Consider the following 21,013-nt stretch of genomic DNA (forward strand, 5'->3'; position numbering starts at 1 on the left):
AAAATAAATTAAGGACTACACCTTCTTTGTTTTTTTTAAATATAACTACATGGCATTAAAGTTTATTTGAGTATCAAAATAATGAGTTCTAACTTCTTAAAGGATTGTTACATCTTTTTTAGATTTTGACACGAAAATTTGTGAACTAAAATATTTTGAGTTCTGTATAAAATATATCCTGTTTCTATTTTCTTTTTTATATATCTTTGCGTTTTCAATTTTAGTGTTGCTATGATAGCTGTCACATGTTTGGTTCTTTTCATTTTTTATTTACTGTATTTGATTGACAAACCCGGAATTATATACTTGTCCGTTTCCGGATTTGATCTGGTTTTAGTATTTTCCCACACTTCCTGTTTATTTATGGAATTGTGTGTGGGTTCGTGGTCTACTGGTTAAGACCGATGGCTACAGTACTGAAGGTCCCGAGTTCGATTCTCATTGGAGACGTCGAATTTTCAGTACACCAGTAGGGTGATTTTTACCCTCCCACACACATCTCTGGTATCCAGACCGAAACTAGATTGGATACTTCGGGGGCCTCGGTAGGTCAAAGTTGTTCCCAGCTTGACCCGGAGATTAATCTTCTGAAATCTCTTCGGGTTGTCTGTTCCCGCCCAGAAGCCCGGTGGTTCTCTCCGAGTACTTTGGCTTCCTCAACCATAATAACAGACTTCCGAGTGTCCTACGTGCTCCCTTGGGCTGTGTTGGGTGGGGATTGTTCTGGTGGTGGGATAATATTGTAAAGGACACATCTCCATTAATTCTTAGGGAGTGTACATGGATCCGCTGTATCCTTGCAGTCAATCAAGGGGTGCTTCTCAACTGGCCGAATCTCGAAGTACATACATATGTCAGCCATCGTTTGTCATAAGCTGGCTCTCGCCGGACTACTACACTATGTTCATAGACAGCCAGTGAGATCCGATCTATTGTAGAATCTGATTAGTCGTCCAATCAAATTGTGTGTATTATACCGCACTTGATTTTGTAAATTGTAAACAATACTACAATCTCTACAATGTTATTGTAAATCAGAAGGAAAAGTCTTTTTTCCTACATCAGTTTTATAAAACATTTATTTCACAGGTTAAAATGTATTGCCAAAACCATAGCCTTCAGTTCAAAAGTTTCCATTTTGTATGACGTCACGTTGATGTGCCTAAACCATTAAGTTTAGCGGACTTTTATTTTTGCATCAAATAAATACCTGTTTCGATATTTTTCCCTTTATGTAATAGAATAGATTAATTCACTTTAAAATATAAATTTATTTACGCATTAATCATTGTTAATTAATGCTTTTCTATGCACCAGAAAACAAATTATTCTGTTTGTTTACATGTTCTGATATTGTACGTTGCTATGTAACAAAGTATCGTTCAATCTCGTTCAAATCTCCAGGGCAAAATTTTGCCCTTAACAATTGGGTCATACCGGTTGTTTGAGTGTAGCGAATACAAGCGGATTCCAGTAAGTGTATGACATTCAATATGTTTCAACTTGGATTTACACATTACTTGTTGGCGATTTTTTACATAAAGCTTGCGGTTGAATAAAATAAACATCTCTGTTATGAATAATAAAGATGAAAATGAATTTTGTGATCATTTGGGAATTTTAAATTGGGAAAAATGTAGGGTATTTGCCATTGGGAATGGGTCCGAAAACCGGACCCTGTGGAATGCTAGAAAAATCCATGTGGTGTTAACTTAACTCATCAGCTCTGAAGCAATCAATTTGGTGAAAAAAATTAAGGTACTCATGGACAAAGAGGACTTACCTTTGCATCTTTGGCTTAGAACTTTAAGTTATCAAAGGTTTTGCTCCAATTTTTACCTGAAATGTAAAAAAAACTGTAAAATTGTCTCTTTAGAATGTATATACACTGACATGTATATTATGCTTTACAATAACAGCAGGAACGAAAAAAATGCCAGCATTTAACTTTCATACATGTATATCTAGCTCGGTGCTTTGCTTTTGCGCCAATTGGCATTTCATTTGCGCCACAAACCATATTTCATTTGCGCCAAAAATAAAACCTTTCATTTGCGCCAATAATACAGGTAAATAAAGGTAAATAGTATTCATTTTTTTTTCTTTCAGAAAACACTTTAAAAAATGAATACATTTTTTTTGGCATAATAAAACATATTCCTCAGAATTCAGGCATCTTAAAATCATACACAAGGTATATTAAAACTTCGTTAAAACACAGTTCTGTTACTTTGACCATATTTAAAAAGTAGTAAAATTGCAAGACAGTTGTATGCATGATGAGTTCATTTTATACACTATAGTAAATTTATAATTCTGTCCATATCAGTTGTTATTATGGCTTTGCGACAAGTTTTATGGAACACCTAAACGATTTTTAATATGATGCATATGATAAGCTATATACCGTTTGTGTGATCATAAAAAAATACAGACTTATTTCCTCTATTGGACTCTGAACTGACAATGTCCATCTATACACCTCAAGCATATAAACATTTAATAATTTTAAACCTTAGTTTTGTATTAGAAATTAGTATGAACAATCATCCAGGAGAAATACTGTAAAAACAAATCTTATTCAAGAAAAATAGCAAAGAATATTCAACATTCGGTTATATTTTACTTAAAATTACCTACGAAATTGCGCAAATGAAGTTTTTTTATTTGGCGCAAATGAAATATAAGATTGTGGCGCAAATGAAAGATTGAATTTTTAAAAAATTGGCGCAAATGCAATGCGCCCATCTAGTTGATGCCAGGTCTTAAAAGTTTTCAAACTACAGATGTTAGTCTGTACTCAGAGTAGTTTTTGAGGTGTAAATACAGCCATTTTTCTACATTTGTTATGCCCGCGTCACACTGTCCCGATTTTTATATACGATGGACACCCGAATGCGAAAATTGTAAGTTCGTACGAAGTTGGTCCCGATCTCGTTAAAATACCAAAAAGTGACCGAAACAAGTACGATGAATAACGAAGTTTATACGATGGTGCCGACATTATATACGATAGCAAAAGATGGACATATGAAGGTTAACCGAAGACGGGTATTTAAGCTTCATATCTCAGCCGAAGCCTACACGATGGATCACGAAGGCTACACGATGGATTACGAAGGCTACAGGATGGAATACGATGATGGCGCGAGGGCCATACGATGTCTAAAAGATGTCTAGAAAAAGTGGCCGATGGTTAAAGATGGCACTACGAATAGCCCGATCTGGATACGATCAGTCCCGATTTTGAAAATTTTCATAATCGTGTTGCAAACGGCATAAAAATCGGGACAGTGTGACGCGAGCATTAAGATGACACCTGCGGCTTTTGTTATAACTGAAATTGTATTGAGTTGTCTTCCTTTAATAACACTGAGTAATCAAAATTGTTTTTCAAGTGCAACTGTTCATCCTATTAGAATAACAATATAATCAATACACAACCAAGTCATTTCTTACCATAACAGTGAACTATATTTTTTTTTCTTACAGTAATAATTTTACTGAAATAAACCGAAACTAACTAACTTGGCTTGGCTAATGAGGCTATACCTACATTTGTGTTAGATTTTGCCAAATCCTAGAACTTTAACAAGGAATTCGGCATATGCAATTCTTTTTCTCCAATTATTATGTTCACCATTTAAGAACAGGAATACGAAAAACGTTTACTGCAAATCTACTTTGCTAAATAATGTTCGTCAACTTTCGGTTTACCATTTTTGGCAACTTTGCTTCCAGGGGTGCGCTTTTTCAAACATACGCAGTACTTTCATTTTGGAGCATCATGAAACCATGCACTTCCATCGTCTATTTACATTTTAACAATGGTTTTACTTGAGATAAGATATAAAAAAATAATTGTAGAAAATAAAAAACATAAATTAGGTATAAGAAATAGAAAATTTAAAGCAAAGAAAGTATCCATTAATCATACTTTGAAAAAAGCACACCCCTTAGTTCGATATAACTATGAACCAAAACTATCACTGTAAAAAGCAACAACTTACCATAACACAATTTAATTTTAATTTGTTTTATTGTTATGTTATGTTTTGTTATTTTATGTTATCTATAACTTCTGAAACCTTTGTCAAAAAAAAAAAAGAAAAAAAGAATTATGATACAATTGGTGCAATTGAAATCGTGGGGGAATCTAAAATGGTAACACAGTACCGATATTTATAAAAGGCATGAAGATGGCAGTCAGGATTCTACTTCGTCAAAATGATCTCCCCATTACGCCAGTTCATTTTCACAATTGTAGAAATGGAAGCCATTGTAGGGACAATTTTGCTCTTGAAAACCAAAAATTTATCTAAATAGCACCATTACGATCCTTACATGTCAGTTGTATTTCAAAAGGCGAATGTATCTACTAGCTAATGATCATCATTTAATAATCTTGTCTGCATTGATTCAATTTAAAACTATTGTCTGATCGGTTGTCAGGTGGAATTTTCGAAAATTTTTAAAAATTAAAAAAAAAATCTATAAATTAAATATTTCGTGGAAGGGCAGACTAAAAATTTTCAGTGTTTGGAGATTATAAACCCTAATTATAACACACACAAAATTATATTTTTTTCGATGATATGCATTTTCATCATCCAACTTAAAAGACTGTCGTCAAGTACTTTTAGTAAAAAAAATAGCTATTCGAACACACCTACTCTGTTTTGGTGATTCATTAGATAGGTATTTCACTTGACCCATATATTTCATCTTTTCGTACTGTAATTTTGTTATGTTATAAAGTCAACCTGTAGCTTTGATATTATACAAATATAGCCTTTGTATGAGGTCGATACATGGATATATTGACCTGAAAGAAGTATATTGACTGAGGACGAAGTCCGAGGTCGATATACTTCTTTGGGTCGATATATCCTGTATTGACCTCATACAAAGGCTACATTAGTTATATTATTAATTTCCGACCATATTTGTATCAAAATAGTCATTTAGGTTTGTTGGAATTATATAGATATAACACTATCTCCTTGACAATAACAACATATTAGTTGTTGTTTCATTTACTCTTTTTTTTGGACAGCTTATGTATTTGAAGATTTTTTTTCTTCAAATAATCGATCACAGATATCATGTGTTTCAAAACGTTAAACAATATCCTGAAATTCATTACATGACGTCACAAAATATATTGGTTTTTAGATATTCTAAAAATAACCGTGCAATATGCTTTTTGCCGGTCAATATGCTTTTTGCTATCCGCCGTTTTCTCTCTACCTTCAAAAATATAGTTTAACATGTGACTATCCCTAAACGAATGAAATTTGTTAAAATATACGAATTAATAATATATTAAAATATGATAGAATCTGAAGCGAGATGATATATCAAACACTCTTGTTTTGTACGTTTTATTGACAAAATATACACCTCAAACACGCCCTTACTTAAAAAGGTGCACTCGATTTTCTCTTTTCGATACAATTGTTACCCATTTTGGGGAATTTTTTCTTGGGTCACATAATTGAAGGGCAGACACGAAAATTACTGCACTAATAGATTGATATGTTCTCCGTCCGTGGTAATTAACAAAAAAAAAAAAAAAAAAAAAATCGGAGGTTATGCATTTTCTACATCCAACTTGATAGATACCCATGTCGTCGACTTGATATCTAATTGTTCTGCATTACTATGCAATAGATAAATTGAAAACTTATGCAAATGGTGTTTTTGAAATAAAACACTTCGTAATTGAGAAGAAGATTGTCGTTTTATTTGTTTCTATTAACTTTTAAAAATTTTGTTACTATAAACATTACAGTAAGCATTTATCGCCTTCTCTAACAAAGAGCTTCGACTCTTTTGTTCCATTTCAACTGGGTTTTCCGCCTGGATAGAATTGATTGCATGTTAGCTGAAGTATATGTCATAAAAGGCCGTAATATGCAGTCACAGAAATAAATATTTGATAAATAAATCTAAACAAATGCAACTTCACGACAGAATCATCCATTGGATCACCAGTGAAGGTGATACACGGCTAAAATAAAATTGAGAATGGAAATGGGGAATGTGTCAAAGAGACAACAACGAGGCTAAAGAGCGGAAAACAGTCGAAGGGCACCAATCGGTCTTCAGTGTGAAAATCTCTCACAAGGAGGCGTGCTCCAGCTCGCCCCTTAACAAAAATGTGTATTAATTCAGTGGCGATGGACGTCACACCGGCTAACATCTGAAATATATAAATGAAACTAAAATTAAAAATCATACAAGACTAACAAAGGCCAGAGGCTCATAACTTGGGATAGGCGCAGAAATGCGGCTGGGTTAAACATGTTTTTTACATCTCAACCCTCCCCTATACCTCTAGCCAAAACAAACACACACCAATACGCACAGTAAAACTCAGTTTAAAAGATTCCGTTGTCAGAAAAGGTAACAAAAGAAACTTAACAAAATGACAATGATACATAAACTACCGAAGGACTACTATCAATTACTGACATGCCAGCTCCAGACGTCAATTAAACTGATTGAAAAATTTTGTCTTCATCATTTGAATCTCATTCACAATCCCTCTCGTTAGGGGTTTAGTATCATACCATAATAAAATTTATATTGAGTGGAACACAACAGCACATATTATATTCATAATTACTCTAAATCAGTACAATAATGTTATCTCCGAATGTAGTGTTTTGATTGGTAGTTTTCTGAGACTGAGTACGATTATCGTGCTCGAAATTTGTATATCCACAAGACCAGCTTCTACTCAGACTTTGTAAAACGTCACCAGTGTCTGAGCAGATAATTGACGAACCAGGGTATGTCAAAGAACGTCTCGTCCTTTTCTAAAAAAAAATCATCGCAAGGTACGAAGACCTTGTTGATAAATCTTCCGTATCAACTTCACAAATAATACACGATGTTCTTGAAGTGGCGATTCTGCGTATCGACGTAGACAATACACAATAGACAATATTTATTAGCACAAACACATTTACATTCAATGGTTATGGCATACAGTATTGAGACAATAAACTAACAATATTTAAATTGTCTATAATTATATTAGAGTGACAATGGTATTCCCCATTTGATTAGGGACTTTCCGTTTTGAATTTTCCTCGAAGTTTAGTATATTTGAGATTTTACTATAATCTTAACATAGTTTGGACTCTCAAAACAATCTAGATATTCGAAAACATTTTACATTGTATGAATACCTAATTTGTAATTCCCAGATTTCAGATTTCCATACAAAACCAATTTCATAATATTTTTATATCTGTGCTGCAAACCACAATGCCTGCGTCCACAGGCAATTGTTTCAGAATTCTTTCATTTTTATATACCTTAATGTATAAAATATAAAAACAAATCAGAGAAAAGTGCCTGTGCCCGCGTCCTATAAAACCAAACTATACGAATAAGTAAGATATTAAACATACATAAAATTGCACTTAACTATTGAAACCTTAAGCACGATGCAAAATCTGAAGATCAGTTCAAATCCATCCATAGTCTTTAGATTATGTTATTGTTCTATTATAATGCCATTATGCTGTTGTTGTATTATAATTTGAAAAATACGATTATTTTATATCTCTACCTGTGTGACGTTTGCATTTTGACGTCAAACACGCGATTATACAGAGTTGATGTGGACCTAGCCATTTAATCACAGGTTTTCAAAATATTTCAATCCTTTATGTGTTGAATTAGAATACAAAAATAAGTAAGCAATGAACGTGGTTGTTAATTTAAAGAGATCTTTTTTTCTTCTTTGTTAAATATTCGTTTGTGTTTGTTCTGATTGAGTATGTGACACGGTGATGACTGCTGTACCCCCATTTGGAAAATTTTACCTATTATGTTTGTTTTGTTCGAGCATCGTTGTAAATATAATGTAATTTGATGCGACTGTCATACAAGTGAGAGGATTAGCGCTATACAATCAGGTTGCCATTCGTTTGATGTGTTTGATCATTTGATTTTGCCATTTAATAAGAAACTTTCATTATGAATTTTCCTCGGAGTTCAGTATTTTTGTGATTTTATTTTTTATTCAAGATACATTATACCCTATATCTGAATCATAGGAGAATCACTTTCTTCTCTTTTCTCTCAAATGCGTAAAATCAATATCACGAGTCCTTCAACGAGGAACAAAAGCTCGCACCTCACTCCAAGTTCGAGACGTCATATAGCAATTTATTGTTGTTTATTCTTCAGTTTTTTTATGTTGTGTTATGTGTACTATTGTTTGTCTGTTTGTCCATTTCACTTTTAGCCATGGCGTTGTCAGTTTAATGTCGATTTATGAGTTTGACTGTCCCTCTGGTATCTTCCGTCCCTCTTTTTTAACTTAGGTTTTAGGTGAATTATTTCAAGAAATTCGAGGTGGTCGACATGTAACTACATGTAGGTTTATTTGAAAGAATCCATAAAGATACCAGAGGGACATTCAAACTCATAGATCGAAAATAAACTGACAACGCTATGGCTTAAGAAGTGAAAAAATACAGAGAACAAAAAATTGCTGTCACTAATTAAAATATATTTTAAACTTTTTATTTCTTTATACCATCATTATTTTCATTTAAAAAAATAGAATACTTATACATACATTTAACACAGTCTTCGTTGTTTTCCATGTTAGCACGTCTTGACAGTGTTCAGTTGATTTCAACAAAAACCTGACGACTTGAAATTAAAGGAGATTGTGATTCTACTTCAAACCTTCAGTGAAGAAGCATTCAACATACTAGTTTTGACGTTGTAAACAAGGCAAATTCACGGTCAATGTTTTTCCTTTGGCTTTGTTTTCATAATATGATTATTGACCAGACGTAAAAACACGATGTTATTTTTATGTTTATTTTACGGTTAACATGTTTTGTATTTTTTATTTGGTTTTAAAATCCTACGAAACTGAGATTTTGAAGACTTATTTTCTTTATTTAAAATAGTTAATACAGGTTCAAGGATTCCAATTTAATACGCCAGACGTGCTTTTCGTCTACATAAAACTCGTCAGCGACGATCTAATAAAAAACGTTCCTTCGGTGTTGACATAAATATCAATGTCAACACCGAAGGGATGACTACTGGGCTTGTGATGCTCTCGGGGACGAAAGGTCCACCAGCAGTGGCATCGACCAATTGGTGTTAATAGTTATCAAAGGTACCATGATTATAATTTAATACGTCAGACGCACGTTTCGTCTACATAAGACTCATCAGAGACGCTCAGATAAAAACAGTTATAAAGCCAAACAAGTACAAAGTTGAAGAGTATTGAGGACCCAATATTCCCAAAAGATGTGCAAAATACGGCTAAGATAATCTGTTTCTGGGATAAGAAATTCCTGAGTTTTTCGAAAAATTCAAATTTTTGTAAACAGGAAATTTATAAAAATGACCATACAATTGATATTCATGTCAACACCGAAGTGATGAAAACTGGTCTTGTGAAGCTCTCAGGGACGGAACATCCCCAGCAGTGGCATCGACCTAGTGGTGTAAATAGTTATCAAAGGTACCAGGATTATGATTTTATACGCCAGAGACGTGTTTCGTCTACATAAGACTCATCAGTGACGCTCAGATCAAAAACGTTATGAAGCCAAACAAGTACAAAGTTGAAGAGCATTGAGAACCCAAATTCCGAAAAGATGTGCAAAATACGGCTAAGGTATCTATTTTCTGGGATAGGAAATGTCTTAGTTCTTCGACAAATTTTAAGTTTTGTAAACAGGAAATTTATAAAAATTACCACATAATTGATATTCATGTCATCACCGAAGTGCTGACTTCTGGACTAGTGATACTCTCGGGGACGAAACGTCCACCTGCAGTGGCATCGACTCAGTGGTGTAAATAGTTATCAAAGGTACCAGGATTATAATTCAATACGCCATACGCGAGTTTCGTCTACATCAGTCTCATCAGTGACGCTCAGATAAAAAAGTGATCAAAGCCAAACAAGTACAAAGTTGAAGAGCATTGATGACCCAAAATTTCATAACGTTGTGCAAAATAAGGCTAAGGTAATTTAAGCCTGGGATCAGAAATCAAAATAATATAAAGCTTGAGGTACCTACGGTATATAGTAACTCATATCCATCGTTTTGACAATGATAAACCATGAAAAAAAATTCCTTATGAAAATACTGGACACGTTTAAACTAAATATAGTATAACTAATGTATTATCAATGAGTTTTATACATTTTATAATGTCGACAATGTTTTATTTTATTGGCAGATTCAAGTTGATATGTGGAGGAAATATACGCAACCTATCTCTCTGTTTATCTTTAACACATTCAAATAAATTTTAACATGCTTAGTTGATCTTATTTATTTTTTTTTAAAGTAAACGCATATATATGATATTATAAGATAGAAATCGGACAGAAAACGAGGATATCATAATGGATTTTTCTTCAGTTCCTATTGAGTTAACTGGCTTATCATGTTTTTATATATATTTTGAATTGTTCATTGTTCATTGTTTCGTATTTGTCATTCCAGTGATCGTGATAATAAGCCGACTATTTATTATCAAAATTCTTATCTAGTGCCCAACACACTTATCGTCAGTAGTGGTGATTGGTTAGCTTCCTAGATTCCCAGATTTTCGCAGAAAACCAACTTCAGGATATTTTGATATTTTTGTTTCAAAACACATTGCAAGTCGTATAAAACCAGACAATATGAAAAGGCAAGATAAAATACATAGTACTCACAATTGAAATCTTAATTCTGAGCAAAATCTGAAGATCTGTTCAACTCCATCTGAAGTATCAGAACAAATATTACATTACGAAAACCTGCAGCTTGCCCCGATACATGATACAGAAAAGGCTAAATGTTAAAAACGTAGTTTAAACATGTAAATAATGGACATGGTGTATTTATTCAAGATACATGTACCCAATAATCATTTCACAAACCCGAATCATAGGAGCAGCACTTTTTTTTTAATTTTCTCATAATGGCGTAAAACCACAATCACTAGCCATTCAATGAGGAACAATGGCTTGCACCTCACTCCAAGTTCGAAACGGCATAGAGCAATTTGAATAAGGTTTCAGGTGAATTATTTCAAGAAATCCGAGGCGGTCTGCAATTGACTGTCCATCAAGAAGTTTTAAAACTGCAATTGTATCAAAACAGCAAAGACAAGGAATAATAGAGATGGACCATTATGTACATATATCTAGGGAACTTCGTGGAAAGCCTTATTATTTACACCTTAATTACATTTAGTAGAAAATGAGAATTTGGTGAAAATAAAACCAAAATTTTTGTAGAAAATCCACAGACTTTAATAGAGAGATTTTTGTTATAAAATTTTAAACATAGATTACTCACTTGTTTGTCTATGATCAGCTAGTGTTTATTATTTACAAAAAGTCATAAACAACCTTAAAATTTCAAAACACCTCGTGCTAAGTCACTTAAGTCAAGCGCATCTGAAAAGTTGTACTTGGATTGGTCTATATCTATATCTGATTTAACAAATAGATAAATTTATAAACTTGTTTTAAGGAAATCATTGATAGCACTGTGTGCAATAATCCTTTATCTGCCAAGCATCGAATTGACAAATATGAGAATACAAGTGGAAAAATGTGGATTTTCTATAATATTTTCATAAGTTAAGCATTGAATTAACACAAGGGTGCATTCTTAATGTACATATAGTCTCACTAACGTATTATCAATGAGAAACATCTATCTTAAAACGACGTAATGTTTTATTTTCTTGTCAGATAGATATGTGCAGAGTATACACAAGTTATCTCTCTTTCTATCTTTTATTAACATATTTAAATACATGTTAACATGATTATTTTCAAAAATAATATAAGTGTTGTTTTTTGAACGAATTATATCAAATATACCATTAATCACATTCTGTCAACATTTTGTGACAGTTATAAAATATTTTCTGTTTCTATAGATTTAGTGCTTAAAATGATATGTTGTTTTTAATCTTTTCTATCTTAAATGTTTGTATACTTTTTTCATTACTACACATTTCATACTGATTTCCTTGATGATAAGCATTTTTTCTTAAATTCAAAAATGTATTAATGAAGTCTGGACGATTTGTTGTCAAAGCCTATGCTGTATATGCGTTAACAAGCGATAACATAAAACCACACATATCGTAAGTGGTATAATATAATGACATTTTTTATATCAGATAAGACCAACGTTTGTCAATGATGAAAGTGCTTGTACAGTCGATTTATGTAACATTAGCCATTTTACAGTTTTGAAATATTATTATCAATAATTATTCCGATTAAATCTGACATCAGATGAATATTTGGAGCATTATTGTGCAAGAGATGACTTAATATGTTTTATGATCACGGCGCCCTTTTGTCACGAAGACAATCAGCCGTCTTGTCTCAGCCATCTTATGTCCGCAAAATTGATTGTTCTGCTTATCATTAATCGTTAGTTTTTTAATCAAGTTTAGTTGACATTGCCGGTGATGCTGCGCCATTGCATACGTTATCGCCCTTTGATGGAATACTGTTGATTGATAGGCGAGACAATATCATGAATGTTTAAATGGGTAAATATGCATATTGAAAAAAATGAAGATGAGATCTCGGAAACATCATGATATTACCGTTTTTATCATGAAGATAGCCAATTAACGGATGCCTTAATTGCAATTATGAAGCAACATAGCGGAAGTAAATTCACCTATAAACATGATAAGTTTGTTATGTTTTTTGCGTACATAGGATTAACTTGGTAGTGTATCAATTTTTTAAAACATATTATGAATAAACAAAATCAATGAAACAATGGCATATTATAATTGGCATATAAAAATCATCGGAGACTACCTGCACTTTAATAAGATTTTCAAAACACAGTTGACTTATCTTAATAGAGAAACACTACACATTATGACATAGAAATAAATAACAATCGAGCAAAAACATAGCATATTCAAAAGGTTACGAAATTGAGTAACTAAACAACAGAGGTGTTATATATATTGAGGTAATCAATCGATAAAACGGTGCAGAAGTGACCCTGTCATCCTAAAAAAAAATCCGATCTGAATATTTGAAATGTAGACTACTAAGCTTGTGGTCTAAAGTTGATTACTTTCGACGTCACGTGGTTTCTGGTGGTGAGTTGTCTCATTGGCAATCATACCACATCTTCTTAATATTTTTATTTATCTTTTATTGAATTCGACCATGTAGTGTACAACTTTCAGATTTAAAAGATTTCATTGACAACTTTCAACTTTTTTTGATTTCTAAAAGTAATCATAAGAACTTTAAAACCTGTGATATTCCCATTTCTGATAACAGTTTTCAAAGTAAATTGACCACTAAATGTAACAATATGCACAGTCAAAAGGATATGCATAGTACTGCCTCTTATATATTTATTCCGTTATGATGTAATCATGATGACTACAATAAACTTCCCCTTAAAACTTAAAACAACCCAACCATTCCATAGAACCTTTATAAGCCAGAATTCTAGATAAAATATATCATTCAACTTATAGAGTACACCATATGGCTTACAAATAGAAATTTTCTAAATTTGAGAGTAGGGAACAGTTTTTTTCATTACAGATGAATCGACAACTTTTTGTAGCGACTGTCTTTGAAAATACACACTATATATGTATACCTGTAATTCACAATGCATCTAATAGACGGTTTGTTTTCACCCACTGTTGAAAAATATTAGGAAATCACTGTCTTCGTGCTAATTTGATCCGTAATTGATATAAGTTCTGCTGAAGTACAAAGGCCAGAATGACTCCCAAAACTAATACACTGAAGAAAATGTCATACAAATTTTAATAGACATCATTTTTGTTGATTGATATTTCCTCAAAAGCTCGGTATGTCTATGGGTTATATATATAATATTAGTAGTACACCCTTACTGGTCACCCAGTTTTTATACTCATATGGAGCAGAGTTGATACAAAACCTTCTCCAAGATAAATAAAAACTTACAAAGAACTTTTAAGATCAATTTGAGATGTGTTAACGATGTCATGTCACTCGACAACATGTATTTCAATGAGTTCTTCCATACACCAAATATTCCAGTTGACTTGACATAATGAATGCTACTAAAAGTAGAAAGTCTACTTTATATTATGACCTTTTGCTCAATTTTGTTACCAATGCGACTGCAAACTAGAATCTATGACAAACTCGATAATTTCATCATCCCAATTGCCACTTTCCGTATTTAAGCAGTAACACACCTTCTGCCCCATTTCGTTTGGACTTTACACATTTCAATTACTAGTAATAAGTTTCGCTCGTGAATGTCCATACTATATTGACATCATAAAAAGGAGAATGTCACAAAACTACTCAGCTTTACTAGGAAGCTTTACTATTAAATCGACACTAAAACGGTTTTACTGTTACCTGCATGAATTGATATATCGATATTTTTTTGCAGAATACGTTTGCCTCACTGGAAATCACCCTTTTGGAATTCAACCGCTTCCTTTAGTTAGCCAGCTCGTTGTATATAAACCCTTTACATAATTGCGTATTCTTTAGCTCTATATAACAATACATTATGTTTATCATAACGGATATTGATATTATATCTGCTTCAAGAACAATAGAAGGCACAATTCAGAAATTTGAAGTTGGCAAGGAGAAAGTTAATGACAGTTGTTGTATATTCGTTTGATATGTTTTATCATTTGATTTTGCCATTTGATAAGGGACTTTCCGTTTTGGATTTTCCTTCGAATTCAGTATTTTTATTATTTTACTTTTTAAAGTCAAAACGTTTGTGTTGATTCTATATTGAAGTCGTCCATCTGTGTCAAGATCAAGAGAAAGATTAAGTATTAACAAAGCAAACCTCATAGTATAAGTACTATCCTCGATTTCAAGTACAGGGATGTAGGAGATGTAGGAGATGCACGTTTCACTGAAATACAGTTAATAGAGTAACACTTCACATCAACTTATGAACAATATTCTATAAAACCATACAAAATATCATCAAAGATATATCTTGATGCATCAGAAACGTCATTATGATCTTTGGTAGGGTTGTTGTTTCTTTGACATATCCATTGGCATTCTCAATTTTATCAACATTATAGCCAGTTATTTAAGATGGTTTAGCTTTCTACAGTAAAAGATGGCCCTAAAAATATTGTAGTGAGGAATATCAAAACAAGTATGATAAAAATACCGAACTTTGTCCAAGAAAGCTAGAAAAAATCCATCGTTATCAATTAACGGAACAAGCGAAAAACAACTGCAATATTCCTGTGACTTGGTACAGTAAGTTTCCGAAGAAAATCGTGTGTTGAAAGTGATTGAGTTATAGTTGATAAATCTCCCACTTGGATTCAACCAGCAATGTCAACTATATTATTAAAATTTAAAGATCTACACAAAAATCTTTTCCCATTAAACGGAGCTTTTTCTACAAAAATAGGAAAAGGTACACATTCAATATTGGGTTAGGTCCTTCAAAATCCTTCTTTGTGAAGAATCAAACTGATTGCTACAAAAAATACTGTAAACCAACTTATTTTTGCGGTTCCTTTATTATTTAAGCCATTTTCAGACGACTACGCGTATATGAAAAGACATATGTGTTATATATGCTTCCTACGAACATAATTTGATAACATTAAAATGCTGGAAGTTTTGTTCTATTGGTCTAATAGTTGAGTTTGGTGGATTAATATTTCAGCAGACAGTGGGTATTCCAATGGGTACTAATTGACGACCACTACTGGGTGACTTGTTTATGTACTCATGTGAAGCAGAATTCATCCAAAACATTCGCAAAAAAAAACCCCCAAAAAGTTAAAAAAACGAAATTGCACAGTTTTATAATTTCACTTTCAAATATATATTTACAATGGTCTGTCACTTTATAACCCAAATGTCAATGTGTGCTTATATTTCAAATACCCCAAATGAAGTGAAGACTACGGATACTTCTGGAATTAAAGGTTTGGTTAATACTTGATCTTTTTGTTCCTCGATATTGAGGATAGTTTAAATTATAATATAAAATCATGATGATTTTAATTTCCAATTGATAACTTTTCATTTCTCAGCAATACAATACCACTTGTCTGTCGAAAGGCATTTATGTATCTCTGTTAAAACGTTACGCTCATTTTTAATCACACAAACTGAATTTATTAACAGGCGTGCGTGTCCTCTTACACAAAAACGTCTTAAATCATTTTTTTTATTAATTAAGGTTCTGACACAATATTCACTACTGAATCCTTTTTTTCACATTTTAACCTATTATGTCTGTTTGTTTTGTTCATACATCGTTGAATGGAATTTTATGTGATTGCCATACAAGTGAAAGGTTTAGCTAGTTATAAAACCAGATTTAACCCACCATTTTCTTTATAAGAAAATGTCTGTACCAAGTCAGGAATACGACAGTTGTTATCCATTCGTGTGATGTGTTTTGGCGTTTAATTTTACCATTTGATAAAGCACTTTCCGTTTCGAATTTTCCTTAAAGTTCAGTATTTTTGTTATTTTACTTTTTAGATTTATGAAAAATTGCAAGCCATAATATATGCAATTATCTATGAAAATCAGTAGAAAAATAAAAACAAGTATGCTTTCGATTACGAAAAGTTTGGAAAGTAAAAAATATAAATGGACATTTAATCCATTATTTCAACCCTTAACAAGTTACACGTAAAATATATGTTTGAAACCGCAACCAAAACGAACAGCTGAAAAACATATACTTGGATAAACAAATAAGATAAAATATTGCCATTATAAACCTTTCATCTAAGTTCTAAGGTCTTGTATTTAATGTGACCAGCAAAGTATTAGTCACATGTAAAATGACTTAATGTCGTGTTGATAAAGTGTCCGGTCAGAACAGATATGCTACACTTTGTATATTTTACTTGTGATGTTATGTGGAGTAGCGTTTATTGGGGTTAAGGTAAATATATGTGTCACCTCTTCTGAAAAGACAAATGACGAAGGGTATTAACAGAGGGAAACGAAAAAGAACACCATCTGGTATCGGTATTTTATATCATATATCTTGTCTTCAGATGATGAAGATAATATTTAATGATAAGAGAACATATTTCCGTTCATGAAACAATAAAACCGAAGGAATAGCATGATAGGTCATATAATTTACTTTAAAAATTATGTTTTCAAAAGCAAAGCAAATTTAAATTTTAGTCTGTCGTTAACCATGATTATAAATTTATAAAACAAAGAAGAACAAATAAAATCCAAAGATGCATAGTGTCAAGGTCTTCACCTAATTTTAATTGGGATTAAGATGATAACACGATGTTGACTGCTGTACCCCTATTTTTGACATTTTTACCTATTGGTTCTGTTTCTTTTGTTCACGCATCGGCGACAATTTAATGGAATTTGATGCGACTGTCATACAAATGAGAGGTTTAGCTAGCAATAAAACCAGGTTCAATCCACCATTTTTTACATTTGAAAATGCCTGTACCAAGTCAGGAATATGACAGTTCTTGTCCATTCGTTTTTTATGCGTTTTGTTATTTGATTTTGCCATGTGATTATGGACTTTCCGAATTGATTTTCCTCTGAGTTTAGTATTTTTGTGATTTTCTTTTTGAGAATCCTTTTTTTTTGTTGCTTTTCATTTGATAAATTATGTAGTTATAATATACCTAAGGCTGCAACTTCCTGAGGCATATTTATTGTTTTGACTGTTCTATTTTGGCCTTCCGGTTTATCATATGGTTATGGCTTCCCAAAACGTTAATTAAACACCTACCAGAAAATGTGACCAACCGGAAATACCTAGTGCAAAATGAAGACCAATTTAGTCAGTACTTTAATTATATAAACTAGTATATATATATATATATATATATATATATATATATATATATATATATATATATATATATATATATATATATATATATATGAGCCAGTCCATGCGAAAAGGTACAAAAAGTCCTTTTGGTAAACTTTACAGGACACGTTATCAAAGTTTGTTATAGTATTTTTGAAAAACGATTTTATCCGAAAAAAAATTACATTAATGTAAACATTCATAAGATTGTCAATTCTATCCCGAATTTGTCAACTAAAACCGAACAAGACGTAGAAATATCTGAATTTTTGGTATTTGAGCAAGTGTAAAATCATTTGTTCCCCGGACTAATGCTATACCGACCAGAAACTATAAAAAATTATGACACTACAGAGACAAAAGTCAATAATTTCCGTCAGTTCTACAGGTTTAAAGAAAGAAAGACAACATTAAAACATGAGGGAAAATGCAAAAACTATGACATCTTGTGTTTTAGAAATTGAAATTTAAGTTAAGTTAAGTTATTTAATATTATATAAATCAACCTTAGTTGCACGGGATTCGAACCGTTGCCCGGTTTGATTGCATTGATATCCGCATCGTAAGCGAGAGCCTTATCCCCACTGCTACCAGGTTTAACGTTATCAATTGGCAAATCAAGCCATTTAAACTGTACTTTGAAAATGATTGAAATATATGAAATAATTCACTAAAAATCTTGATAAAACTAGGGGGGGGGTCTCAACACTCGCAGGTGCGTGTAGCTCACAGCTTGATGATATGAGGGAAAGTAAATGTGTTTTATAAATCACAAGTCTACTACCAATAATTATGCACACTTTTAAGAATTTCGTAAATTTTTCGTTTTTGTACCTTTTCGCATGGACTGGCTCATATATATAAAAGAAATCTTGATTCCAAATTTTTTCTTATTGGTTTCAGAAGATATAACTAAATACGAGCTTATACTTTTGACCCCTGAATACCAATTCCTCTTAGGTTCTGTACAGTTTTGTATTCTAATCAGTTCATTGTTTGTTTGTTTGTCTTTATCTTTTTTAGCCATGGCGCGTTGTCAATTTATTATCGACTTATGGCTTTGAATGTTTCTCTGGTATCTTTCGCCTCTAATTTTATAATAATTATTGTACCATTATCAATCAATAATTTTGTCACTTGCTCAATATTTTTCATTAAATAATTTTGTCACTTGCTCAATATTTTGTCACTTGCTCAATATTTTTTCACGTTCGATCTTTTATATCTGGGCGTCACTGGTGAGTCTTGTGTGGGCAAGGCGCGTTTTTGGCGTATTGAATTTTGGACCTGATGCTTTTTGTTATCTATTAATCATGTTTTTCTGTGTCTAATATGTTCTCCTGTTTGTTTGTGTTGTGGTCCTGTGGTGTTGTGTTGTCGTTTCGGTGTTGTATTTAACTTTGCCATTAAAGTGCGAGGTTTGGCATGCCTTAAAACCAGGTTCAACCCACCACTTTTATTCCCCTTTAAAAGTGTCCTGTACCAAGTCAGGAAGATGGTCATTGTTATAGTATTGTTCGTTTCTCTTTGTGTTGCATTTTAACGTTGAGTCGTTTGTGTTTTCTCTTGTTTTTGAGATGTTGAGATAAGACGTGGCACGGTACTTGTCTATCCCAAATTCATGTATTTGGTTTTCATGTTACGTTTGTTGTTCTCGTGGTGTTTTGTCTGATGATTGGTCTGTTTCTGTGTGTGTTGCGTTTCGGTGTTGTGTCGTTGTTCTCCTCTTATGTTTAATGCGTTTCGCTCGGTTTTGGTTTGTTACCCCGATTTTGTTTTTTGTCCATGGATTTATGAGTTTTGAACAGCGGTATACTACTGTTGCCTTTATTTTTCCCGATAATTTAGACAATTCATATAAATAAAAAAAAAATGTTATGATTGCCATTTAGACAACTCTCATCAGAAACAAAATGATGTAGAACTTTTCAGCAATAGGTTACCATACGAATACCGAATTGAACCTGTTTATAAATACTTCAGACATTGCAGTTTTAACCAAAATGCTTCAAAAGGTAAAATGGATACTTTCGACATTTGAGTTGTATACATATTTGCATTAAACGTAACGATTAAACAATGTGTAGTTCAGACAAGTTTCCTTTCTACAATGTTAGCAGAACAGAAATCAAAGTTTAATTACCAAAGTTAACTAGATATTAACTATCAACCTTTATAAGTTTTTTTTTACTTTACATTCTAAAACAAATAGTTCAAAACCGGGACTAAGCGTAACTGTTGAATTAATTATTACCTTAAATAAGTTCCATACGTTAAGTCCCTCTGCTGAAGTGATATAATAATGATTTGGACCTATCAACCTTTGTATTCCTCACACTCACCTTCAAAATAATTTGAATTTGCCCTACATTGTTTCAGATTAACGAATGAATAACGTTGACTATTGTTTCTTTTTTCTAAATGGTCCAAACACCTTTTAAAAACGGTTACTTCGGTGTTGACATGAATATCAATTATATGGTCATTTTCATAAATTTCCTGTAGCAAAATTTTTGCTCGAAAAACTAAGGACTTTCTTAGATTACCTTAGCCGTATTTGGCACAAGTTTTGTGTCCTCAATGCTCTTCAACTATGTTTTTGTTTGGCTTTTAAACTATTTTGATCTCAGCGTCACTTATGAGTTTTATGCAAACGAAACGCTCGGCTGGCGTATTAAATTATAATCCTGGTACCTTTGATAACTATTTACACCACTGGGTCGATGCCACTGCTGGTGGACGTTTCTTCCCCGAGAGTATCACCAGCCTCGTAGTCAGCACTTTGTTGTTGACATGAATATCAATTATATGGTCATTTTTTTAAATTTCCTGTAACAAAACTTTGATTTTTTTCGAAAACCTAAGTATTTTCTTATCCCAGGATTAGATTACTTAAGCCGTATTTTGGGTCCTCAATGCTCTTGAACTTTGTACTTGTTTGGCTTTTAAACTATTTTGATCTCAGTGTCACGTATTAAATTGTTATCCGGGTACCTTTGGTAACTATTTACTGATTGAAAAAAAGCAGACAAAGGCTACATCTGTTGATCAAAAACAAATAATGACGTTTGATGGACGTGTTGTTCAACAAACAGTGGCCGTTTGGTCCAGTATTCATATAATGCACATGT

General features: G+C 32.5%; 1 protein-coding gene across 1 annotated transcript in view; it reads right to left on the reverse strand.

Moving 5' to 3' along the window:
• The window catches only part of LOC143064354 (inactive rhomboid protein 2-like), a 29,130-nt gene extending 25,363 nt beyond the window's left edge, over positions 1-3,767 (reverse strand). Inside the window, exons 1-2 of the mRNA XM_076237123.1 lie at positions 3,557-3,767; positions 1,784-1,839 (exon numbers count right to left, since the gene is read on the reverse strand). Coding sequence (XP_076093238.1) covers positions 1,784-1,791 — 8 coding nt within the window. The 5' untranslated portion in view covers positions 1,792-1,839; positions 3,557-3,767. The remainder of the gene's footprint in view (positions 1-1,783; positions 1,840-3,556) is intronic.
• Between the last annotated feature and the right edge of the window lie 17,246 nt (positions 3,768-21,013).

The sequence above is a fragment of the Mytilus galloprovincialis genome, chromosome 1 (assembly GCF_965363235.1).
Source record: "Mytilus galloprovincialis chromosome 1, xbMytGall1.hap1.1, whole genome shotgun sequence".
Classification (NCBI taxonomy): domain Eukaryota; kingdom Metazoa; phylum Mollusca; class Bivalvia; order Mytilida; family Mytilidae; genus Mytilus; species Mytilus galloprovincialis.